The sequence below is a fragment of the Stegostoma tigrinum genome, chromosome 1 (genome assembly GCF_030684315.1).
Source record: "Stegostoma tigrinum isolate sSteTig4 chromosome 1, sSteTig4.hap1, whole genome shotgun sequence".
Classification (NCBI taxonomy): domain Eukaryota; kingdom Metazoa; phylum Chordata; class Chondrichthyes; order Orectolobiformes; family Stegostomatidae; genus Stegostoma; species Stegostoma tigrinum.
Window position 1 is genome coordinate 68552222 of NC_081354.1, and position 27360 is coordinate 68579581.

General features: G+C 43.9%; 1 protein-coding gene across 3 annotated transcripts in view; it reads left to right on the forward strand.

Annotated features, from left to right (window-relative positions):
* pde5ab (phosphodiesterase 5A, cGMP-specific, b) overlaps window positions 1-27360 on the forward strand; it is a 129756-nt gene that overhangs the window by 79621 nt on the left and 22775 nt on the right. For all 3 annotated transcript variants that reach the window (XR_009445776.1, XM_059646114.1, XM_059646112.1), the window contains exons 10-16: window positions 2791-2966; window positions 5869-5919; window positions 11995-12141; window positions 18173-18298; window positions 23632-23726; window positions 25909-25996; window positions 27226-27326. Coding sequence is in view for 2 of the 3 variants with exons in the window: in XM_059646114.1 (XP_059502097.1) it covers window positions 2791-2966; window positions 5869-5919; window positions 11995-12141; window positions 18173-18298; window positions 23632-23726; window positions 25909-25996; window positions 27226-27326 (784 nt within the window). In the remaining variant the exon portion in view is untranslated. The remainder of the gene's footprint in view (window positions 1-2790; window positions 2967-5868; window positions 5920-11994; window positions 12142-18172; window positions 18299-23631; window positions 23727-25908; window positions 25997-27225; window positions 27327-27360) is intronic.

Consider the following 27360-nt stretch of genomic DNA (forward strand, 5'->3'; position numbering starts at 1 on the left):
ATTCTACCCATCTGATCCTTCTTGGTATGAACCGATGACATTCTGTTGTATGCTGCTACATGTTACCAACAGTGTGTCTCTGATTACCTCTTTGCCAAGACCTCCAGCTATATTCACGTTGACATAAATGAAGTCAGTCAAACCCTAGAGGGCTGGTAGCTTTGTATTAGTCGCAGGATTTTCACACTTCCCGGGATGATTGATTGCACTCGTGTCAGTTAAGATGCTATTAGACCAGCCATTTGTAACTCAGAAGAGCTTCCATTGTCTTGATGAGCAGCTGGTCTGTGACCACTGCATGAACATAGTGCAAGTCTGTGCCAGCTACGCAAGGAGTGCCATATATTTTCCACCCTACAGCCATCTCAACTTCTGTAGGTCTTTTCTCCATTGAACAGTCTCAGTGATTGGCTTCTGGTAGATAAGGAATGCCCATTCAACACTACGCTGCTGACCTCAGTGAAGAAACTCCCACAAAAGAAAGGGACAGGTACAACTGGAGCCACAACACAACAATTGAACAAATGATCAGTTCAAGTTGGGATTCTACTGCATTGATAGATTTGGACCCTCCCAGCTCCAGCAAGTGTGTCCAGGATTGTTGCAGTCTCTTGCAACCTTTGCAATAGAAAGCTGGCACTAAAGGCAGGTGGAAAGTGCCCAGCATTCACAAAGTTGGAGGATAATAATGTGAAGGAATTGGCAGAGGTCATCAATTAGTACAATAGGTTCCCAACCTGCATATTTATGCTGCCATTCTAGTCAGATATAAGTCAAAAAATTCTACCTAATGTGTTAAAGCATTTCATGAATGTTCATCCGATGGACAACTCTGAAAATGCAGCTTAAGGCTGCCACCTTCTGTTCACCTCGGCCAATCTGTATGATCTGTAAGAATCTCCATGCTGCCAACAAAATACACAATTGGAGTATTGCTCTTTGAATTCCGTTGGCTGATTTTGATACCTGGGATGTTCAGGGACAGAAACAGTTTTGAAAATGGACCAAAATGCAAACATAAAATAGCCACAGAGATCATCTGAACTGCACTGACCCAGGTTAACCAGCTCATGACAGTCTGAGTTGAAGTTAATAGATTCACAAGGACAATGAAACCGTTGGACTAGACTCCACGGGAAATATGTAAAGATCCTCAGGTCTTATTTGATTTTTTTAATGAGAACCTTCATCTGTTGAGATGAAAGCTCACCTGCAACTACCAAACCTGAAAATATAACTTCAGCAGACATGGAAAATACAAACAAGCTAAAGAGTTCAGTTTTTGAAAAGGAGATGGAATTGAGGAGACAGTATTCAACACCAGCTGAGAAGATTCTCTCTCGGAAATAGGAGCAGGGGTAGGCCACTCTGCACGTCAAACCTTCCCCGCTCATCAAAATGATCAGGGCTGATCTGCTTCAAGCCAAATTTGCTATTTTGTGCCGATTCAGCATAACTACCAGTTCCCTGGCATGTCAAAAACCTATCCCCCTTTTTAAATACTTTCAGTGATCTAGTCTCCCCAACTCTCTGGGTTACAGAATTCCAAACATTCATGACTGTCTGGGAGAACAAATTCCTTTACATCTACTCTGTCAAACCTCTCAGAATCATGTTTTTTTCAATAAGATAACCCCTTAATTTTCTAAACTCTTATGAATAAAGGCCTATCCTGTTTAACCATTCTTGAAAAGTCAAACCCTTCATCCAAGGAATCATCCTAATGAATTTCTTTTGATCTGCTTCCAATGCCAGTACATCTTTTTTTTTAAATATGATGACCAAAACTGTAGACAGTGCTCTTAGGTATTATTTTCCCACCAGGCAAGTTAGACTGAAACAATCCCAATTATAAAGTCGAATAGCTGTTGACATCACAGCAATCAAGTCTTTAGGTAAAACTAATGTAAGAAACAGCCAAAGGGAAGGTTAAAATATCACTAGTGGTAGGCATGGTACTGTAGTAATCTGAAATAGTTATATCGGATTTGTTGTTCTGTTTTAACTTTGCATCATTATAAGATAGCTGACAGTGGAATTGTGAAATGCAACAAAATAGAAAGTGCTGGAGAAACCCAGCAGATCTAGTAGCATCATCACTGGGCTCAAATGTTAAGTCTGATTTTCTCCCACCATGGATATACTAAGTTTCTCCAATAATTTCTGTTTTAGTGTAATTCAGATCTCCAGCATCTTTGTTTTATTTTCCTGGAATCATGAATATCGCTTTGTGACACCATTTCTTTAAGTGACTGATCCTCAACTGATATGGCCGAGGAGAACCATCACAGATTGTGTCAGAGCTTTTATTGTGATTACAAAAGATTGAACCAGGCAGGCAAAAGGATACCCAACATGTCCACTCAATTTTCTGCTATGAGTTGCTCACATCATGGGTCAGAGAAAGTAAACTGGCAATTAACAATTCTCCACCACAGCAATTCAAATCTTAAAATTCCATGATTGAAATCTTGAATCTGTCCTCAAACGACACCAAATGGTATGAAATGAAAACTACCAGGAATAGAGCTACATAAAGTTCACTTTTGTCACTCATGCAGATTAAACCAATTAGAAGCAGCTGTCATAGCAGTAGCATATGTTAATCTGATGTCGGTAATAATGTGCAAACACTGTTTATGACACTACGTTAATTTATCAATGTGTTACTCCAGTCCATGTATTAGCTGATGGACTTTATCGTATTTACCTGCAAAAGCTGATCTAACAGTAAAATCTTCCATCAGTTCTTCTTTTAATTGGTTACAGTACATTATTTATGCATTTCAGGTGTCTGCCAGTTGATGAACAAAATTGGTGAAGCCGTTGACAAAATCAGTGCCTTTAATAAAAATGATGAGCAGTTTCTGGAAGCATTCGCCATTTTTTGTGGCTTGGGCATACAGAACACTCAGATGTATGAAACTGTTGAAATGGCCATGGCAAAACAGATTGTGACACTGGAGGTAAGTGATGAACAAGAGTAGCTTGTAATTTTCACCACAGGTCGAAATTCCAGATTGACAGACTAGCATGCCTTGCCACCTGACCATCCTCTCCCCAGTCCTTTGTAGTTGAGTAGTTCATGGAGAATTAACTATGTTACCAAAGGTGTGAGGCCAAAGTTAGCTACTAGTTTCTGCATGCTGCACATGGGAAACCTGAAGTTCAGATTTTAGCTGTAATAGTGACTCTCTCTTTTGCGGCTAGTTTCTGTCCCTGGATACTACAACTCATTTTCATGGAAGCAATATTAGTGCAGTCCCTAATTTGTGCATGCATGGATCCCAACAATTTAAAAGATCAAAAAACTTCAATAACATCAGATTTTGCAGTCCCTGGATCTAGGATGTTGAGATTAGACCAGGTTAAGAGAGAATCCGTTCTTAGATCATTTCTTTTGGATAGACAGGGAATCCTTTTGCAGAGATACTGTCTCACTTTGGATCCTGTTCCAGGAAAATAGGCGAACTTTTGAGAGCCATTTGATCCATAAGAGACCCATTGAAATTGTAAAATCAGGCATGCATTTTGAAAATTGTTCATGGAATGTGCAAATTGTTGGCTTGGCAACACTTATTGCCAATCCTTAACTGCCCTGGAGAAGGCGGTGGTGAGCTGCCTTCCTCGATCACCGCAGTCCTTGGGGTGTAGGGACAGATCCAGCAAATGTGAAGGAGTGGTGTGAGTAGGAAGGATAGTGAGTAGCAACTTACAACTGGTAGTGTTCCCGTCTATCCACTGCCCTTGTCCTTTCTGAAGGTAGAAATCACATGTTTGCAAATCACACATCAGAGGAACTTTGAATTATTGCAATGTAGTAGATGATGCATATTGCTGCCACGGCGTGTCAGGACTGAAGACAGTGAATGTTGAAGATTGCAAATGAGGTGTCAGTCAATTAGAATGTTTGGTCCTGGATGGTGTCAAGCTTCTTGATTGTTGATGGGGCTGCAACAGTCAGGCAGATGGAGAGTATTCCATCACTCTCCTGACTTGTGCCATGATGATGGTGGATAGGCTTTTGGGAAATGAGATCGGTAACATACTGCATAATGTCTAATGTCTGACCTGCTCTGATGCACTCAGTATTCATATGGCTGGCCGAGTTCAGTTTCTGGTCAATGGTAACATCCAGGTTGTTGACAGTGGGAGATTTAGCAATCGTTATGCCATTGAACTGGAAGGAAAGATGGTTGGATTCTGTCTTTTTGGAGATTGTCATTCCCTGGCACTTGTGAGGCATGAATTTTAGTTGCCACTTGTCAGTGCAAGCCAGAATTTTGTCCAGATCTTTCTGAATGTGAGCTACTTATGCATCAGAGGAGTTACAGACGCTGCTGGATATTTTACAATTATCAGTGATCAACACTGGCACCTAACCAACAATTTAGAAAATTGCCCTGCTATGTCCCATACATATCAAGCAGGACAAATCTAATTTGGCCAAAAAACTGCCCCATCAGACTATTCTCGAGCATCGGTAAAGTGATGGAAGGTGTCATCAACAGTGCTATCAAGCAACAGCTACTTTAATAACCTTTTGGCTCTCACAGAAGCCATCAGTTATGTGCTCTTAGCACACTGCTTGTAGTTTTCCACAGCTGAATGATTCAAAGCTGCCGGCTGGCTGGAACCTATCTAACCCATTCTGTCTGCCACGTCCACAATGAACCCCTGAACTCTCAAGTTTACCCCTTGTAGAATTTGACCAACAACACACTGTGAATGCTAGATTCCCACCTGAAACTTGGATGTCTGCAAATCTAGTCAGTAAAGCAATTCGTCTACCGTCATGAACAACAACAGAAGCTGCTGGAAAAGCTCAGCAAGTCTGGCAGCATCTGTGAAGGAAAAAGTCAGTGTTAACATTTTGGGTTTGGTGACCCTTCCTCAGAACATGCCTACATGCTGGGGTTCTTAATCCTCAAAAGTTTCCAACATTATTTTTCAAAATGAATTTGAACTCTAGCCTTCTTAATATGCTGAATAAGTCATTTCTGATCCGTTTTCTAGTGGTAAGTGGCTAACTCATAAGGAAAAAATACTTTATTCAGACAGCAGTTAAAATAGGGAATTTACTAATGAAAGAATCATTGATGCAGATACCATTGATGCATTTAAAGGAAAGTTAGATAGCTGCAAGAGGAAAAAGAAACAGAAGAATATTTTAACAGGGCTAGATGAAATAGAGAGGAGAGAATCTCATATCAAGCATAAATACAGATCAGTTGGGTCAATTTCTGAAGAAGGGTCTAGGCCCAAAACATCAGCCTTCCTGTTCCTCTGATGCTACTTCGCCTGCTGCGTCCATCTAGCTCCACACATTGTTATCTCGGATTCTCCAGTATCTGCAGTTCCTACTATCTCTGGGTCAAATGACCTGTTCATCTCTACAGTAAACTCTATGAAATTCTATCCTCCCATGATTTTTTTAATTGTCAGCCCATGACCTGTGTGAATCGCTGTTACCGAATAAACTGCAGACATTCTCCATAACAGTATTTAGATATGGCCCCCAGAGGATTTTAGTGTGTTTAGACAGAATTGTAGCCAACAGTGAAACCTTCCAAATAATGATGCAGGACGGTATGGATTTCCCCTTTGGTGTCATTTTATAATTGTACATTGTAGAAAAGTATTTCTAAGCGATCTGTTGTTATTGAATCGAAAATTTAAGGTTTGGTGTTGCAACAATTATTGCAGGCACCGTTTGTTTTTCTTCAAATATCATGCAGGGAAATCTGTCAGTTTAGCATCATTTCTGGAGGTATGAACTTTATAAGAACCAGAGTAATTTCAAGCAATAAGTATCGGTGCTGTATAGAGGAAATCGTAAATTGTTACAAATGTCTTTGGTTCTTTCAGGTCCTTTCATATCATGCATCTGCCACTGAAAATGAAACTGAGGCACTTCAGGTAACAGCAGCGAAAAGCTTTACATTTTACATTTGGTTCACAATTTATGTAGTTCAGCATTCTATTTTCATAATTATAGTCTGTGCACAACTAGTAATTTCCAATGTCTGGGCAAGGAGATGGCATCATGGCAGTGTTAAAGAATTTGCAAAATGCGATAGCTTCTCTCTCCAATGTCTGACTGAATGACATTGTTCCTTATCTAAGACTGGATATCAGATGATACAAAGACAGTGGAAGAGTTAAACCAGGTGCTGCCAAGTTAGCACTGAGTGGTATTGGTGGAATTGTAGAAGACAGTGAAAGTAAGTGAGTATATGGTGACATTTGAAAAGGTTGAGCTGACCTCAAAGGAAGTTTGATGATCAATATTCAGTACCCAAAGCTGCGTCCTTGACGCTGAGTAGGAAAGGGTTTCTTCACAGTACATTTGCTGAGAAATTGCTTTCCACATTTCAAAATTTTGTTGAGCACTTTGGAGATTTGATCTTTTAGTGCTTATGCTGCATTAGATTGAATTTCAGCTGTCAAATAGTATGGTCAATAGCAACTCCAGCAGTATTAGCCCTCTGGTCATAGGCCTATCGCTGGACCTGAAAGAGGGCAGTACCAGATAAGGGATCAACAGAGAGGTATGACTTGCTGGCAGCACTACCTTAACACAGGCTCCACAGCAGCAGTTGAGCTTTCTCAATACGTCTGAACATCAATCTCACAGGAGGTTCAGGACGTCATGTTAGATTTTGGCCTTACGTTACCACTCAAAATTGGCACAACCTTCAGATGTTTTGTGTTTGGATCTTCCCAGGCCTCTGCTACAGTCATATACAGTGTCTACTCATCAAAGATCCACAGCGCATAAAGCTCTTGGTTTGCGTGGCAGTGGCAGCAATAACGTGAACTTTTCACATGATGACGGTAGTCTGGTAACTTGGCATTTTGGCTGAGACTTGCTCCCACAGCGACAGAGCATCATTGTCTGCACACAAGCAGCAACTCACATCCCCCAGAACAGCCAATATTATCGATCAAATGTAAAGCCCTCCCCTCCATAAATGCAATATTGGTGTGCAATAATAAAATGATATTTAAGCTGAAAGAGTCCCAGGCGACTGGCATGGTTCTCTCATCTTGCAGCAATCTCAGTTCTGAAATTAGCCCAGAAACAGATCCAAAGAGGTGGCTGTTATCCAGCAAGGAATAACCCCTTCAAACATGGCTCTTGGCTCTCATGGGAAACCTGATGTCTAATGCCTTCATCATTACAATAAACGTCTAATCATCATGAAATATGTGATTGAAACTTGCTGAAAGTGATTTTTCAGGTTCCTGGTCAGATCTGGAGTTACTGTCAGTACGTACCAGTCAGAGTCCGTAGAGTGGAACAAAAACAAAGTTGCTGGAAAAGCTTAGCGAGTCTGGCAGCATCTGTGGAGGAGAAAACAGAGTTAACGTTTCAAGTCCGGTGACCCTTCCTTAGAACTGAGTCCGTAGAGTGCTTGTGTTTTGCTGTGGTCTGCACAACACAGCGAGGCTTGAACTTATAGCAAAAAGAAGCCAAGAGTTCAGAACAACATTGGAAAACGCATAGGGAGTGAAGGATGATGTGAAAGAAGAGGAAGAAGAAGGTGCTAAGGGTGATGCACTCTCAGTTGCTCCCATTGCTGCCTGGGGTATCCTTGTGAATGAAAACTTTATTTAGGTTACTTCAGTGAGTGAATGAACCCAGGAAAAACAATGGCAACTGTTCTTCCCATCATTTCTTTCACTCCCCAATGCTATCGACATGGAGTAGTTCTGCAACTACCAAGCACACTTGAACATCCGCAGTTCGACCTTTATCAATTCACGTCTTCACATCAAACAAATTGAAAGGCCACCCACCATCCAGAACCCAACAATGGACATAATGAATAAGAACAATTTTTGTGAGGGAAATGGACAATAGAAATTTATCCAAAAAGACATTCTTATCCTCATGCATACCTCTAGAGATGGAGGAAGAGTGCAACTGGAAAGCCTTATTCTCCTTTTCCTATTATTCCTACATAGTGCAATTGCTATGGCTTCAACAGGTACTTACAGACTGCTCAGAGCCCTGATCTGTCTGCTAAAATGGCTAATGTTCTTCAGGTTTTGGAGTTATGAAAGCATTATTAAAACAACTTAACCTGGGCCCATGTTGTGTCAGGTTCAGCTTTCAGGAAGTGAAGTAATATGTGAGCTACAGCCTGATAGGTGGGCAGTGGGTCAGAAGTGGAAAAACATTGAATGGAGTCCTCACTGTCATCACTAGGTGAGATGCTCATTTGGTGATCTAGCACAAGTACAATGGGCTAAATAGCCTGTTTTTTGCACTGTAAAATTCTGTCATTCTTGCTCAGTTTACCATTATACTTCTCATGGCTCAGCTGCAGTTATCTTTATCATTGTGCTGGGGAAATTTAAGGTACAGATCAGTCTGTCACTGTAAAGCCAAGGCCGAGGTATCTGCTGATCTATTTAATATGAATGATATCCAGAGTTTGCATGACATTGGTCATAGCAGGTATGAACTTAATTCATTTAAGAAACATTTTCAACTTCATCTCATTAATGTATCATGAATCTGTAATTAATTGATGTCTAAGGATTGAGATCTGTATACCATGCCAGCTAGCATAGTAGTCTGGAAAAGGAGTAAAGCTTTCTAATTCATTACATTAATGTTTAGAAAAGCATTATTACATTTCTCTTCTTCTTCAAAGTAAACAGAATGCATTATTTGAATCACATTCTTGTAACACTTATTCTTGCTATCAGGTTGTGCAAAAATCCACATCATCTAAAATTCTGGACAAGACCCTGGACTTTTCCCATTTTTAAAATACTGGACAAAATCTTGGGCTCAGGCTGCAAACACACAACAGAGCCAGAATGATTTCTGTCTGGGGCTATTGTTCAGCCTGGAATTCCAACTTACACCTACACTCTAAGAGAACAATCAACCAAACCAAACACTCTAGACCAGAACTAACTTTACACTTCAGACTACCTAGCACAGGGGTACCCTACAGAGATACCCAAACATTCAACATCAATCGAAATTCATTCACAGAGGTACCAGGCATTCAACTTTCAATTGAAATCCATTCACAAATACTCTTAACAATAGGGAAACCAATTGACTTCAAAAGCTACATCAGTAACGCAATGGAAAACACAGATACGGTGTGAAAATAATCAATATAACTGCAGTCCCAATCTCACCTGAGAAAGTGTTCCAATGATCCATCCCCAGGAACTTTCCAAAGAACTACCTCCAGAAGAGGAATTCCAACCGTTTATTCCAGCTGTTAATTCCAACAGTTATCTCCAGAAAGGGGATCCCCACAGCAATTCCAAGAGCTACTGATGCAGGCCTATTCTGAACCAGGGGAGCCAATGGCAACTGACAATGACCAGCAAACACAAGAACTGACAAATTCTGAAAACCAAAGACCTGACTGATACCACAGACTGCAGACACATCCTGAGGTGAAAACCAGGCCCGCAAAATCAGCAGAAAGTAAGGAAAACCAAATACTTACCCAATGGATCCACTATGCACTTTACCACATCAACAGACAGGACCCAAACTGAAAAGCCTACACAGCCTGAAGTCTTCATCCAGGCTTTCGGTACAGCAAGCAGGAACAGCCAACTGTACTTCAAAATCACGTTTTTCTCAGTGGTGAGCCGAAACTCCCGAGAGCCAAAGTTTCCAACCTAGCTAGCCGGAAGGCAAAGGTGGGTGGTGAGAATGCATTAGGACCCCAGGGGTAGAAATGCTGATTAAAGTTTCTGTAATTAAAACTTCTGCTTTTAAGTTCCAATCATGTTTAATCTAGCTAATAGTGTATTTAATAGTATTGCTGTCCCCTATATAGCTGATTGTGTCAATTTCCCTATTGTGTTTTCCTGCATTTCTTACATTACATTTACTTTTTTTTTGTATTTAAATAAACACAGAGATTCTTTTGCCCTGAAATACCTGTCTACTGTCTTCTTCATTTCACATTCCCTAAATAAGTCCAGTGTGTAGAACCAGGGACCTTGGGTGATTTGAACGATCTAAAGTCAGAAAATTACTGAGTGCAACCCAGAACCCTGCATTGCCTGCTTGGTATCAATTTGTCTTACAGGTATTTATTGAAAATTATGAAGAAATAAATTCAGAAAGCTCAGTTGATGGATGTGTAATGAATGGACACTTTGTTGCAGGTCTGCTTTGTGTCAGCCATGGGGAAGGGAACAGTGAAAGGGATATGACATTTACTTTACGTTAGTGTGAATGACTAGCTATAAGAGATAGCAAAGTATGAAGCTGGAGGAACACAGCAGGCCAGACAGCATCAGAGGAGCAGGAAAGATGATGCTTTGTGTCGGGACCCTTCTTTTTTCTGAAGAAGAGTCATGACCCGAAACATCAGCCAAGCTGTTCCTCTCTTACTGACTGGCCTGCTGTGTTCCTCCAGCTTCACACTTCGTTGTCTCTGACTCCAGCATCTGCAGTTTGTGCTATCTCAGTGAATCACTCGCTGAATCCTTAAGCCAGTTCAGTACTGAGGCATCTAAGCATCGATGTGGCTAACTGATGTCACATCTTCACTTTCCTGTTCATACTTCTCTTCCTTTCCAATAGGATCACTACCAGATGCTGTGTGGAGACTGCCTTATTCTTCCTCCACCTCTAATCCTCAGAGGTGCACTCTGCTGTATAGAATGTAGCACACACTGATTAGAATAGAGACCACACTGATCAGTAGTGAAGGGCACATCCCAGTGCGTCATGAACATTTTAACGATGAGCTGTGTGGTTTACATATAGAACATAGAATTCTACAACACAGGAACAGGCCCTTCAGCCTATGATATTGTGCCGAACCTGACACCAAATTAAACTAATCCCTTCTGCCTGTCCTTAGTCCATATCCCTCCATTCCTTGCATACTCATGTGTTTTTCTAAAAGTCTCTTAAACATCCCTATCGTATCTGCCTCCACCACCATCCCTGGCAGCGTGTTCCACATTCTACTATTCTGTGTAAAAAAACATGCCCCGCACATCTCCCTTGAACTTTCCCCCGTCACTTTAAATATATGTCCCCTTGTTTTAGACATTTGTCATTCATTAATGGAATTCCTCAGTGTGACATCACTATGTTTAAAGAAGGGGTCCTTTGTTGGATATCAGCTAACCCTTAAGGGTACTTCCCATGAATAGGTCAAGACTTAGTCTGGCATAATATTGAGCCTCATGACAAATCCCAGATAGTCCAACTCAAATTTGCCTGGAACATTCAGTCCATAAATGCTGTCAGACCTGATGAGTTTTTCCATTATTTTGTGTTTTTATTTCTGTCTGTGCACCTGCTCACATGGGTAGTGCCTCTAAATGTCCTCAGTGCCTCTGCTGCTACCATGTCGATTATCTTTTCTCAGCTGCCACGATAGCAAGCCTTTGTTTCTGCAAATGCTGATTGCCCGACTTAGATTCTGATCTTAACGCAGCCATGGCATCAGATAAGCTAATGTTCACCATGTAAAGACTTCCCAAATATAGAATTAAGCTTCTGACCACCAAGTATTGTTACCAAGTCTTTCCCAAGAGTGAACTGAGGAAGGACATTGAGCTGAAGTTAAATTTTAGATCTCTGACAACAACCTCACCCCCGTTACAGTGGCAGTCTGATGCTATTAAATCCAATAACGGTGAAAATGCCTTTAAGTATGGTTCATTTAAAGAGTAGGATCACCAACCTGCCTCTCTAGAGGGATTTATATTTGCATATCTAAACTCATTTCCATTTAACCCGATGCGGGCATGTTGGAGATGGGCTGAGTTCAAGTTGTTATCTACTCTCTGCATGTGTTTTGACAAACAGAAACTGTCCACCTTCACTTCAATGTGTCTCAAGTACAACCTTGTGACACGAGGTAAGCTGCTTTTGTTCAATCATTACTCACAAACTGGAATTGACCATTGAAGTGGAAACAATCCAGTAAATCTTTAAATGTGATCGTTAGCATTTTTATCATGTTCCCTGTTTTTCAGGCTATGACTGTCCCTTCTGCTCATTCACTGAAGTTGCTGGATTTTAGCTTCAGTGATTTTGACCTGACCGAAGTTGAAACGACGCTGGCTGCCATCCGGATGTTCCAGGATCTGAATTTTTTACAGAACTTCCAGATGAAATACGAGGTAAAGTGGGGTTTGTAGAATCTGCAACAATTGTAAATTATGAATTCTATAAACTTAAATGATGCTTGAGCAACCTTTATGAACATAACACATGCTTCAATATTTTTATCCAGTAAGTGAAAAATATACAAACGACTAATTAGTTTGAAAGAATGGAGTTCTATTGAACAAAATATATTCTTGCTAATGCAAGAGGTTGCTTTGGCTGTGGAAAAGAACGTTTTGAAGTATATTTTACTTTGCTTTTTCTTTAAAAACTAAACTTGAAGGAATCTGTACCATTTTCCCAGACAGCTGTTAGTGTTAGCAAGTTTTGAGAAGATTTGTAGCTCAGGTTGAGGTTCTGGATGTGAGTTTGCTTGCTGAGCTGGAAGGTTAGTTTTCAGACGTTTCGTCACCTTTTTTTTATTTGAAAAAATATACTTTATTCATAAGATGTACAAAAAATAAAACATTTATACACCCACCCAGTCATGCAAGCCGCTCCGGGTTACCTGGGGGTACGGACAACAACTAAAGGAAAAAAACAAACAAACAAAGAAGAAAAAAAACAAAGCAAAGAAAATACCCCGGCAGTCGTCACCCCGCACAGTCCCCGTTGGCCCCCTGACCAGTTGGGGAAGGCGCCAGCTGGGCCCAGTTACCAGATAGGGCCCTTTTTTCTATTCTCGATGAGAGGTTTCATACAGTGGTCTTTCCCCACCGCACCTTGGCAGCGGCTGCCCCAAGCTTTAGCGCGTACCTCAGCACGTAGTCCTGGACCTTGGAGTGTGCCAGTCTGCAACACTCGGTCGGGGTCAGTTCTTTCAGCTGGCAGACCAGCAAGTTGCGGGCAGACCAAAGAGCATCTTTCACCGCATTGATGGTCCTCCAGGCGCAGTTGATATTGGTCTCAGTGTGCGTCCCAGGAAACAGCCCGTAGAACACGGAGTCCCGCGTCACGGAGCTGCTCGGGACGAACTTCGACAAATACCACTGCATCCCCCTCCAGACCTCCTGCGCATAGGCACACTCCAGAAGGAGGTGATCGACAGACGGGAGGCATCCTGAGGCTCCCTCCAACACCCAGTCAAGTGCCGCTGAGGCACTGGAGGGCCCCCTGGAACTTCCAGGCGGGAAGGAGGAAACAGCGCGTCCCCAGCCTGACCCAGAGCCGGAACCTCCTGCCTCCGCACCCCTGACGGGGGGATGCCACCCAGAAGGCAGCACGGATGGTTTCCTCAGCCCGGAGAGCATCCAGCAGTTAGCCCGGGCAATGGACATGAAGGGACAGATGGATGGGCTGGACTTGGACTTGGGAAGGGTACTGCGGTCACTGACCACAATGGGGGTACGAGTTGCGAGCATTAATGTGTGCAGTGTCAAGTCCACCGCAAGATGTGTGTCCACGTTGGCCTACCTGACCACCATCAAGGCGGACCTCCTGTTTCTGCAGGAGTGCGGGATACTGCACCTCGGCAGGTACGGGAAATGGTCCGGCGCCTGGACCTGTGGGCCTTCGATCTGGTCAGGGGGTAACGACTGCCGCTCCTCGGGCCTGGCTATTCTGCTGCGGGGGCGCGACTTCACCATCTCTCAAGTTCAGGAGGTGGTGGGGGTGCGCCTCCTAGTGGCTGACGTCACCTACAGGAATGCTCCCCTGAGGCTGATCAACGTGTACACCCCAGCGGTACGGAATGAGCGGTTGGCCGTCTTGCAGCGGCTTCCACCCCTGCTGGCTACGTCCAGGCCGGTCATCCTTGGCAAAGACTTCAACTGCATCATCGATGCAGATGGAAGATCTGGCGTGGGGACAGCGGGTGGGGGGAGTCAACTGGACATCACGTCCAGATTCCTGATGGGCATGTTGAAGGACGCCAAGCTGCTCGACGTCTTCAGCGCCCCTGCAGACGGAGCGCAGCGGAGGTACACCTGGTCGCGGCCAGACAGGTCTATTCGCTCAAGGATAGACTTCCTGTTTGTGTCACGGGCGTTCTCCGTCAGGTCCACCAGCGTCGAGCCGGTGTTCTTCTCTGACCACTGCCTCCTGCTAGCCGACTGTCACTTACAGGACAACCAGCTGGCCGGCTAGGGGACATGTAAGCTCAACACGACTCTGTTGACCCCAGAGAACGTCGAGGAGCTTAAGAGGGAGTACGCCGGTTGGAGAACCATGAAACCCCTCTTTGAGTCTCTGGGCGACTGGTGGGAGACGGTGAAGGAGAACATCAAGAGGTTCTTTGTCCTCAAGGGTGTTCGGAAGGCGAGAGAGAGGCGGGGAAAGCTGTCGCGACTCCAGAAAAGGGTGCAGAAGCTGCTCCTTCTGCAGTTGATGGGGGTCGATGTCACGGAGGACTTCCGCGAGGTGAGGGGCCAGTAAGCCTCGCTCTTCGCCGCGGAGGCCTCCAGGATAATCTTCCGGTCCAGGGTCTGCTCCGTGGAGCAGGACGAGACGTGCTCGCGTTTCTTCTTTCAGAAGGTGCACAAACAGAGCTCAGTGCTTAGCCGGCTGAAGGAGGATGACAGCTCGGTGACGTCATCTCGGCCCGACATTTTGAGGATCAGCAGATCCTTCTATGCCGGACTGTACGACACGAAGCCCACGGACAGCACGGCCTCCGAGTCGTTCCTGTCGTCTATCACAGAGGTCTCAGACGATAGCACGAGGGAGTGGCTGGACCGGCTGATATCCCTGGACGAGCTGACCAGAGCCCTCAGGTCCTTGGAGAGGAATAGGACTCCCAGGAGCGATGGCTTACCGGTCGAGCTGTATTCCACTCTGTGGGACCTGGTCGGCCAGGACCTGCTGGAGGTGTACGATAGTGCGCTTCGGGCAGGGGAAATGTGCAAGTCCATGAGGAAGGGCATCATCACCCTCATTTACAAGAGAAGGGGGAGAGGGAAGAAATTAAGAAATGGCGTCCCATTTCACGATTGAACGTGGACTACAGAATCCTGGCCAAGGTCATAGCCAACCGGGTCAGGTCTGTCCTGGAGTCAGTGATTCACCCTGACCAACCCTGTGCTGTGCCGAGCAGGAAGATCGTTGAGAGCCTCGCGCTCATCAGGGATACGATCGCCTACGTACAGGACAGGCGGGTGTACACTTGCCTCGTCAGCCTGGACCAGGAGAAGGCCTTCGACAGGGTCTCCCTTGCTTACATGAGGGATGTCCTCTCCAAATTGGGTTTCGGGGAGGGCACCTGCAATTGGATCCGGCTGCTCTACACCAACATCGTTAGCATAGTCTCGATCAACGGGTGGGAATCGGACAGTTTTCCTGTTCGATCTGGAGTCAGGCAGGGCTGCCCGCTCTCTCCTGCCTTGTTCGTGTGCTGTGTGGAGCCCTTCACCGCATCCATCAGAAAGGATGTGAGCCTGAAGGGCATGACTATCCCAGGCAGCGGAGGCCTTCAGGTCCAGACCTCCCTGTACATGGACGATGTCGCCGTCTTCTGCACCGATCGTTGGTCGGTGAGTAGACTATTGGACATCTGCGGCCAGTTTGAACTGGCCTCGGGTGCCAAAGTCATTAGGGGTAAGAGCGAGGTCATGTTCTTCGGGAACTGGGACGACCGCTCCTTCATCCCCTTCACCGTCAGGACAGACTACCTGAAGATGCTGGGTGTTTGGTTTGGTGGAGCTGGGGCGTGCACTAAGACTTGAGAGGAGCGTATCACCAAATTGAAGCAGAAGCTGGGCAGGTGGACGCTCCGTTCCCTCTCCATCGCGAGTAAGAACCTGGTTGTCAGGTGCGAGGGGCTTTCGGTACTGTTGTATGTGGCGCAGGCCTGGCCTATTCCCTGGACCTGCGCTGCTGCGGTCACCTGGGCCATCTTCCACTTCATTTGGGGGTCGAAGATGGACCAGGTCCGCAGGGACACCATGTACAAAGACCTGGAAAATGGGGGAAAGGGCGTACCGAACGCCACCCTCGCCCTGATGGCTACCTTTGTGTGCGGCTACATCAAGCTGTGCGTAGATCCTCAGTACGCAAACACCAAGTGTCACTACTTACTGAGGTTCTACCTGTCCCCGGTGTTGCGAAGGATGGGCCTGGCCTCGTTGCCGCGGAACACTCCGAGTAGTTGGACCGTTCCGTACCACCTGTCCTTCGTGGAGAAATTTTTGAAAGGAAACGCCTTTGACCACAAAGCCATCAGGCAGTGGTCAGCACGTAGTATCCTCGGGACCCTTCGGGAAAAGGAGAGGGTGGATCCCGTCGTGTGGTTCCTCACACAGACTGCCAAAGTCGTTTGGCAGAATGCCTCATCGCCAGAACTTTCAAACAAGTACAAGGACATTGCTTGGCTGGCGGTGAGAGGGGCTCTGCCAGTGAGATCCTTTATGCATGCCCGGAATCTCTGCGCCACCGCACGCTGCCCTCGAGGTGGCTGCTGGGGGGGATGAGACTGTCGATCACCTCCTTCTGGAGTGTGCCTATGCGCAGGAGGTCTGGTGGGGGATGCAGTGGTATTTGTCGAGGTTCGTCCCGAGCAGCTCCGTGACGTGGGACTCCGTGTTCTACGGGCTGTTTCCGGGGACGCACACCGAGACCAACATCAACTGCGCCTGGAGGACCATCAATGCGGTGAAAGATGCTCTTTGGTCTGCCCGCAACTTGCTGGTCTGCCAGCTGAAAGAACTGACCCCGATTGAATGTTGCAGACTGGCGCACTCCAAGGTCCAGGACTACGTGCTGAGGGACGCGCTAAAGCTTGGGGCAGCCGCCGCCAAGGCGCGGTGGGGAAAGACCACTGTATGAAACCTCTCGTCCAGAATAGAAAAAAGGGCCCTATCCTGTACCTGGGCCCAGCTGGCGCCTTCCCCAACTGGTCAGGGGGCCAACTGGGACTGTGCCGGGTGACAACTGCCAGAGCGGTTTCTTTGCTTTGTTTTTTTTTCCTTCTTTGTTTGTTTTTTTCCTTTAGTTGATGTATGTACCCCCCTGGGTAACCCGGAGCGGCTTGCATGAGTGTGTAGGTGTATAAATATGTTTTATTTTTTGTACATCTTATGAATAAAGTATGTTTTTTCAAATAAAAAAAACGGTGACAAAACGTCTGAAAACTAACCTTCCAGCTCAGCGAGCAAACTCACATCCAGCTGTTAGCATGGCTGTGGGCTTGAATGCTCAAAGGAGTTAGCCAGGTGCCACAACAGTCCAGCGATCTGTTCTCCAACAGATTAGTGAGATTGCTGAGGCACTGCCTGTCCATGGCTTTGTTTCTATTGCTGATCACCACATTGTACACCTATATTGTGTTCCCAAACACAGAATTAATACTCTCATACTGGATTGGTAAATAGCTTTGGTTCAACTTAATTGAAAATCTCAAACAGGTTTATTTAATAAGTTGATCATTTGCAGTTATAGAGCAACTTATATTTGGATCCCTACTTTAGCAAGTACTGCCTGGACTACTCAGGGCTGTTTGTCATACTAAGTCATCTTGGTGCTAGGCTCATTAACAAGTGCAGTTTTTAGAGCAGCAAGACAATAGACATCATAATCTGGCCTACTCTGACAGCATGAACTGGAAGTATGCAGTGTGCCTAACATCGCCAAAATGGCTGGAAGAGGAATTCAATATTTTTAACATGCTATATTTTAACAACGTCTCTGCTAAGCAGTTATTTGCAAGCTACTAAACTAAAAATGGACAGAGAGATTAGATTCCCTACAATGTGGAAACAGGCCCTTTGGCCCAACAAGTCCACACCGCCCCTTGGAGCATCCCACCCAGACCAATCTCCCTATAACCCACGCACCCCTGAACACTACGGGCAATTTAGCCTGGTCAACCCACCTAATTTGCACATCTTTGGATCGTGGGAGGAAACCCACGCAGGCACGGGAAGAATGTGCAAACTCTGCATAGATAGTTGCCTGAGGCTGGAATTGAAGCTCGGTCCCTGGCACTGTGAGGCTGCAGTGCTAACTACTGAGCCACTGTGCCGCCCTGTCAGAGGGGCATCTTCATTATCAGCCTGAGTGGATCCTAGATATGCATGGATAATTGCATAACCTTTTGATCTTTTCCTGTTACAGGTTCTTTGCCGCTGGATTTTAAGCGTTAAGAAAAATTATCGAAGACATGTAGCATATCACAATTGGAGACATGCATTTAATACTGCTCAATGCATGTTTGCTGTGCTGAAATCTGGCAAGATTCAGGTTCGTTGCTGTTCATTTTATCTTTTGACTTCTTCATTTGTGTTGATTATTGTTTAGATCCCTGCTTTTCCATACATGTTACACACAATGCTAGAACTGTGCTCAGTTGCACTGGAGAACATTTGTAGCTACAATATTGCTGATCTAATGGCCAGAATAACAACCCTTGGATAATTTAATGTTAGATTTTCCATAGAATTGTTAAAAACCTCAACTAATACTGATTTTAAATAAACATGTTTGATTTTCCTTGTCATTTGTATCCATCAATTAGATGCACATCTAAGTCAATAATATTAATTACTGAAAAATAAACAACAGGAGCAGGAATAGGCTATTTGGCCGTTAAGCTTGCTTTGCCCTTCAGTATAATCATGACTGATACCCAACTCGGCACCCTATTCCCATATACTCTCAATGCCCTTTGATTACTTTCAGTCTAAGATCTCTATTAAACCTCTTCTGGGAAACTGTTAATCTTTTGGCCTCAATCCCTTTCTGTGGAAAAGAATTCCACAGGCTCACCACTGTCTCGATGAAAAAAAAAATTTCTGTCCTAAATGACCTATTCAGTATCCTTAGAATGTTGCCTCTGATTCTGGACTCCCTGGTCATTCTGAACATCCTTCTTGTGATTACCCTGTCTAGTCCTGTTCAATTTTTATAGGCTTCTATTAGATCATCCCTCATTTTTTTTAATTCCAGTGAATGTAGTCCTCACCGATCATATGTCTCTTCATACATCAGTCCTGCCATCTCAGGAATCAGTCTGGTAAATTTTTGTTGCACTCCCTCCATAGCTAGAATATTCTTTTTCAGATGAGAAGACAAAACTACACACAATACTCCAGTTATGATCCCAGCAAAGCCCAGCTCCTATATTTGAAACAACACTATGAAGGTCATACTAATAGCCTCATTCGCTGCCTGCTGCACCCACATGTTTACTTTCAGTGACTGATCTACAAGGACTCCCGGGTCTTGTTGCACCTCCCTCTTTGCTAATCTATCGCCGTTCAGATAACAATCTGCCATCCAGGTTTTTTCCTATTGAAGTGGGTAACCTCACACTAATCCACATGATACTTCATCTGCAGTGTGTTTATTCCTTTTCTCAGTTTGTCCAAATCACTTTGAAACATCTCTGCATCCTCCTCATGGTTCACCCTCCCATCTAGTTTTGTATCGTCTGCAAATTTAAAGATATTACACTTTGTTCCTTCATCTAAATCATTCATATGTAGAATGAATATCTGGAGTTCAAGCGCTGACTCCTGCAATACTGCACAAGTCACTGGCTGCCACTTGGAAAAAAATGCATTCCTTATCTTTGTTTCCTGTCTGCCAACCAGTTCTCTGTCAGTGTCAGTACACCACCTCGATAGAATAGAATATCCTTTATTGTCATGTGTGCTTTGATTTTAATGTGTTAATTTCTTATGATTATAAATTGCTTAGTTCCTTTCAGTAATTTTTTTTAAACTTGGAATTAAAATAAATTTTGGAGAATATACTCATTAGTACTTGGAGTTAAATGAGGTGAAAAATAGTATCAGAGATAATGGGAACTGCAGATGCTGGAGATTCCAAGATAATAAAATGTGAGGCTGGATGAACACAGCAGGCCAAGCAGCATCTCAGGAGCACAAAAGCTGACGTTTCGGGCCTAGACCCTTCATCAGAGAGGGGGATGGGGGGAGGGAACTGGAATAAATAGGGAGAGAGGGGGAGGCGGACCGAAGATGGAGAGTAAAGAAGATAGGTGGAGAGGGTGTAGGTGGGGAGGTAGGGAGGGGATAGGTCAGTCCAGGGAAGACGGACAGGTCAAGGAGGTGGGATGAGGTTAGTAGGTAGCTGGGGGTGCGGCTTGGGGTGGGAGGAAGGGATGGGTGAGAGGAAGAACCGGTTAGGGAGGCAGAGACAGGTTGGACTGGTTTTGGGATGCAGTGGGTGGGGGGAGAAGAGCTGGGCTGGTTGTGTGGTGCAGTGGGGGGAGGGGATGCACTGGGCTGGTTTGGGGATGCAGTAGGGGAAGGGGAGATTTTGAAACTGGTGAAGTCCACATTGATACCATATGGCTGCAAGGTTCCCAGGCGGAATATGAGTTGCTGTTCCTGCAACCTTCGGGTGGCATCATTGTGGCAGTGCAGGAGGCCCATGATGGACATGTCATCAAGAGAATGGGAGGGGGAGTGGAAATGGTTTGCGACTGGGAGGTGCAGTTGTTTGTTGCGAACTGAGCGGAGGTGTTCTGCAAAGCGGTCCCCAAGCCTCCGCTTGGTTTCCCCAATGTAGAGGAAGCCGCACCGGGTACAGTGGATGCAGTATACCACATTGGCAGATGTGCAGGTGAACCTCTGCTTAATGTGGAATGTCATCTTGGGGCCTGGGATGGGGGTGAGGGAGGAGGTGTGGGGACAAGTGTAGCATTTCCTGCGGTTGCAGGGGAAGGTGCCGGGTGTGGTGGGGTTGGAGGGCAGTGTGGAGCGAACAAGGGAGTCACGGAGAGAGTGGTCTCTCCGGAAAGCAGACAGGGGAGGGGATGGAAAAATGTCTTGGGTGGTGGGGTCGGATTGTAAATGGCGGAAGTGTCGGAGGATAATGCGTTGTATCCGGAGGTTGGTAGGGTGGTGTGTGAGAACGAGGGGGATCCTCTTGGGGCGGTTGTGGCGGGGGCGGGGTGTGAGGGATGTGTCGCGGGAAATGCGGGAGACGCGGTCAAGGGCGTTCTCAATCACTGTGGGGGGAAAGTTGCGGTCCTGAAAGAACTTGGACATCTGGGATGTGCGGGAGTGGAATGTCTTATCGTGGGAGCAGATGCGGCGGAGGCGGAGGAATTGGGAATAGGGGATGGAATTTTTGCAGGAGGGTGGGTGGGAGGAGGTGTATTCTAGGTAGCTGTGGGAGTCGGTGGGCTTGAAATGGACATCAGTTACAAGCTGGTTGCCTGAGATGGAGACTGAGAGGTCCAGGAAGGTGAGGGATGTGCTGGAGATGGCCCAGGTGAACTGAAGGTTGGGTTGGAAGGTGTTGGTGAAGTGGATGAACTGTTCGAGCTCCTCTGGGGAGCAAGAGGCGGCGCCGATACAGCCATCAATGTACCGGAGGAAGAGGTGGGGTTTGGGGCCTGTGTAGGTGCGGAAGAGGGACTGTTCCACGTAACCTACAAAGAGGCAGGCATAGCTGGGGCCCATGCGGGTGCCCATGGCCACCCCCTTAGTCTGTAGGAAGTGGGAGGAGTCAAAAGGTGAAAAATGTTGTGATTTCATTCTGCCATTACGGGAGTGTTCACATGGTTTGAAAATTTGTTGCGAACTTGTTAATTTTTAAAATTTATCCAGTGCTTTCTCCTTTTGACTCCCCTCCTGATTCCCTTGTCAAGCACATAATACATATGGGTTTCCCTCTGCAGAAATGATCATTTTGGTAATCACAAAATAGCACCTTCTACTGTGCCAGTGTAACATTTCCTTTCTCACGCTTGCCGTGTGTTTGGTTACTGATGGTACTAAAATGATTGAGAATTAATTTGGAAAGCTGACGGTGTCTTGGCCCTGACTATACTGTGGCTCTTAGTTTAAAACTTTCTAAACATGCTTTGGTGGAATCCTTGCATTAATTGTGGAACTATACCATTCATTTCATTATGCTAGATTCAAATGTGGATCCTGGAATGTTAACGTTTATCACAAAAGGATTTGAGTGAAGTTGTGCTTCAGTTGTATAGGAGCTGGGTTAGACCACACTGGGAAAACTGTGTGAAGTTTACTATGTGAAGTTTTGGTCTCCTTACCTCAGGAATGATACAATTGCCATAGATGAAAGACAACAAATGGTCACCAGATATGCCCCCAAGATGTCCCATGATGAGAGATTTGTGTAAACTGGGCCTGTACCCTGTAAAATTTTGAGAATGGAAGATGATCCTGTGACAATAAATAAATCAATTAATCAATCAATCATTGAAAACCATAAAGAGATAGACAGGGTAGATGTCGGTTAGGTGTTTCCGCTGGTTGGCTAGTCTAGAACCAGGAGATACCAGTTCTGAAAAGGGATGCAATTGAGGACTGAGATGAGGAGATGTTTTTTTTATTTGGAGGGTTGTGAATCTTTGGAATTCCGTACCGCAGGAGGCTGAGAAGGCTCAATCTTTGTGCATGTTTAAAGAAAAAAAATGATAGATTTCTGATTAGCAACACCATAAAGGTTATAGGGATAGTGTGGGGAAAAGGCTTTTGAAGTGTTTGATCAATCATGGTCATGTTAAATAGCAAAGTAGGCTCAACAGGTCGAATAGACCACTGCTGTTCCCTTGTTTTTATATTCTTGAAATGAAAGGGCAGGTTGTAGTCCATCACATTTCCTGAGCTTATTTTACCATTAAGTAAAACTTCCTGTGGCGTAGCTTGCAGTGAGTCAGGGGAAATTGGGGTGAAATTTCAACTTCAGACATACGTGCTGCCCTTTGTAAAATCATCCTGATTTTCATTAAAGAATCCAGGAGTTTTGGAATAGATCTGTAGCTCGGGTTGTGGGTGTTGAGGTTGGTTGGCTCACTGAGCTGGTTTGTTGTTTCACAGACGTTTCTTTACGTGCTTGGCAACATCCTCAGTGCAGCCTCTGATGAAGCATCGGTGTGTTTTCCCGCCTGGTTCTTAAACTCTGGGGTCATTTACGATGGATTGCCTCCCTTCCAGGTTTCCTCTGTAGTGGAATGTCTATGGGGTCGAGTTCAATGTGTTTATTAATAGCCTGTTTCGTGGAGTGCCATGCTTCCAGGAATTCTCGTGCCAATCTCAGGATCTTAGTGCTGTCCCAGTCGAAGTCGTGGTTCTCCTTGTCCATGTGGGTTGAGATGAGCGAGTATTCTTTGTCTTTTTGTAGCCAGTTGGTGTTCATGTACTCTTGTACTCATGGAACAATAAATCAGCTTGGTGAGCCAACCAACCTCAAAATCTAGGAGTAGACTCATAGAATTGATACAGCATTATGAGGCCATTCAACCTATCGAATCCGAGTAAGGTCCACACCAACAGCAATTGATTTGATGCAACTTCACCACCCTTTCTCCTTACCCCTGCAATTATTTTTCCCCTGAGGGGCTTATCTAATTCCAACTTCAAAGCCACAAATGCAACTATCTCCATCGCATTCCAAGGCAGTGCATTCAAAATCCCTAACTACTGGCTGGATTAGAAAAAATCACAATGCTGTAGGCTCTTTTTGTTACCTCATCCTCCTCTTGTTCATATTCTACCTGGCGTTGTAAATGTCAAGTAGTCTGAGTATTGAGAATTTCATATTTCCATTGTTTTCATCTGTTGGTACAGAACAAGTTAACAGACCTGGAGATTTTAGCCCTCATTATAGCAACCCTGAGCCATGATCTGGACCACCGAGGGGTGAACAATGCTTTCATAAAGAGGTATGAGCCTTTTGCATACTTTGGATACGATATTTATTAGTTATTGATGTTATCAATGTTTGGATGTGGCTTGGTATTTAAATGCACTTTCCCTATGATTTTCAAATAGATTCATGGCTTTGCTACCTCTGTAAATTCCTCTAGTTCTGCAGTCCGCCAAGATCTCCTGGCCTACTGATCATCTCTAACTTCCGTTACTTGGCCAATTGGTTGTTGTGCATTTAGTTATTTAGACCCGAAACTCTGGAATGTGTTACCTAAATTGCCCGATCTCTAACTCTTTCTCCTCATCTAAAATATTCCTTTCTCTTTGGCAGAGCTTTTGGCTACCTGTGCTGATAATGCTTTGTCTGCCTTATACTTTTTCTCATTCATTCATGGGATGTGGGCATCACAGGCTGGGCCAACATTTATTGCCCAGCCTTTGTGACAGTGTTGATGAGCTGCCTTCTTGAACCGCTGCAGCCTGCATTTGGTTTAAATGCAACCACAATGCTATTGGGTGGAAGAGCCAGGATTTTAACCCAACAACATTAAAGGAGCGGTGACATATTTCCAAGCCAGGATGCTAAGTGGCTTGGAGAGGCTGGGGGTGACCTTATAGAAGTTTATAAAATCATGAGGGGCATGGATAAGATGAATAGGCAAGATCCAGGGGTAGGGGAGCCTGAAACTAGAGGGCATAGCTTTAAGATGAGAGGAGAAAGATATACAAGGGACCTAAGGGACAACTTTTTCACACAGAGGCTGGTGCATATATGGAATGAGCTGCCTGAGGAAGTGGTGGAGGCTGGTACAATTATAACATTTATAAGGCATCCGGATGTGTATATGAATAGGAAGGGTTTAGAGGGATATGGGCCAAATTCTGGTAAATGGGACGAGATAAATTTGGGATATCTGCATGGACGAGTTAGACCGAACGGTCTGCTTCCATGCAGTATAGCTGTATGACTCTATTTATCAATATTTATCTATGTATTGATTTGTCGAGCTTGTACTATAGGAATACAATGTATGGAGATGGTTCCACTGGTAGGAGAGATTGTGACCTGAGGTTACAGTCTCACAGTGAAAGGATGACCCTTTAGAACGGAGATGGGAAGGAACTTCTTCAGCCAGAGGGTTGTGAATCTGTGGAACTCATTGCGGCAGAAGGCTACGGAGGCCAAGTCATTGGGTGTATTTAAGACAGAGATAGTTAGATAGGTTCTTAAAGGTTACAGGAAGAAGGCAGGAGAATGGAGTTGAGAAACATTTCAGCCATGATTGAATGCAGAGCAGACTCTGTGGGCTGAATGGCCTAATTCTGTTCCTATGTCTTATGGTCTTATGGTCTTATAGCCTACTCCCTGAGCTTACCAAGAAGGTCACTATTCCTATCACACCTATATGTAAAGCATGAATATCACAGCTGGTACTCTGAGACTTGGGTTGATTAAAGGAAAAGAATGAACTTGCACTTGTATCACACATTTCATGATCTCAGAATAATGTGAGTATTTTACAGCCAACAAAATACTTCTGAAGTGTTAATGTTATGTATAAATACAGCAAGGTCCCCAAAAAAGCAATAATATCAATGAGTGGACAATTTGTATTAGCTGTTAATTAAGAGATGTATATTGCTTGGACACTTTGTGAACTCCATATAGTGTCAAGAATATTCATGTCCACCTCAGAGGACAGATGAGATCTTAGCATCCAATCTGAACAATGGCATCTTCATCAGTAAAGCTATGGCTCATTGTTGGATTGAAAATTCAGTCTGGCTTTTGTACTCTGCCTCTGTGTTGGAATTTGAACCTACAACTTCCATAACTATGAGGTATGAGTGCGTCACTGAGTCGTTGGTATGTGTAATGTAGGTTTACATATTGCTGTATTTACTTTGCAATTTTCTAAATGTTAATCTCTGCTATTGCTTTTTAATCCACAAGCTCTCTTTCATCCTGCAGTTTAATTGTTTTCCTTCCCTTGCTCAGTAGTGCTATAGACAATGGCTAGTAACCATATCATTCCCTGTTGGCCTTCCTTCTAGATGTGCAGTAGTACAATATGCTTCAACTGTGAAACATTTACAAAAACAGCCAATTTAACACATTATCGTTCAAGTGGTTTCTGTCAGTAAAAAATATGAAGTATTGATATAAGACTCTTTTGTATGATTGCCTTTGTGTAGGAGTGAGCACCCCCTGGCTCAACTTTACTGTCACTCCACGATGGAGCATCATCACTTTGATCAATGTGTCATGATACTCAACTCTCCTGTAAGTGACTGATTGCTTCTTACTGCTTTATTCTAATTAATAATGTTGATGCTCAAAAAGTGCAAGGGCCATCGATTTATTTTCAGAATTTGCCTGCATTCTGTATTGTGCCTTGAGTGAATTCTGCAAATTCTTTACTTTTATCAGAAGACTCAAAGACATTTACTTTGCTATGTTTGGAAATCATTATGGTGTAGGAAGTTGAGTTTAACACAAGATGTAAAATGCCTAAAAGAGTTTCAGTCAGTATTAAATTTACATAACTGGCCTAGAAATTCACTCAAAATGGTATTTTTCTTTGCATTGCATAACATTTTGAAAATCTATAGGAAGTACAGAAATTGTGTTAGTTATACATCTTGACATTAGGTGAGGGAAACCTTACAAATAATATTTTCACAATTACAGTGTGCTCTCGGTGTCAGAATGTTAAAAATGTATATGCGCAGCAATTAAAAAAAAACATTGGGAATACAGTTTATATGGCACAACACAAAGAAATCATTGTTACTATGCAATTAATAAAATTATTTTGGAAAACTAAGAGTCCTAAAAATCTTTAAATCAAGCATCTATGTTGTAAGTCTTACTTATTCTAGGAGAAAACCTGGAACAGTTAAAAGACTTTTTAATTTTTAAATTTAAAGCGTAGATACTATTTCTGCTCCATCCTTAATACCTGGCACAGGCAACTAGATTAAGCCAATCACTTCTACTTTGAGTAATGTTGGCCTAGCAACATGCACTTTGGATCCCAGCAAATCTGAGAATCCAGACATGTTGTTCAGCCCCAGGATAATTTTCAGCATCCTAATGAATACAAACCATCTTGTGGTTGTAGATTGACAAAAAATATTTGGTTCCCTGGTGTTCAAAGATCACAAAATAGTTAGCAATCCAGCATAACAATTTTTGCGTTTGTATTTATCTACTGATACATGTGATATTTATGATGTGCTGTTTCCATTTCATGAGTAAACATTGTTAATACGTGGCTGGTGGAGACCGATCATTGTTATAATTTGGATTTAATCAGTGTGCAAGGTTTAAAACTCATTATTATTATTTTCATTATTAATAATCATCGTTATGTCAGAGATACTAACTTGAATCACAACTCCTATCCAAATCAAGCATGAAAAGAATGGATAATAATTAAAATCCAGATATATTAATATGTAATTAATTAACATTTTGTGAATATGTGTGAATTGTGAATTTTCCTCCAGGGAAACCAAATTCTGAGTGGCCTTTCTCTGGATGAGTACAAAATGACACTGAAAATGATTGAGCAAGCCATTTTAGCCACAGATTTAGCAACCTACATTAAGTAAGTACTGAAGACAGAGCCATGTCAGTTCTGA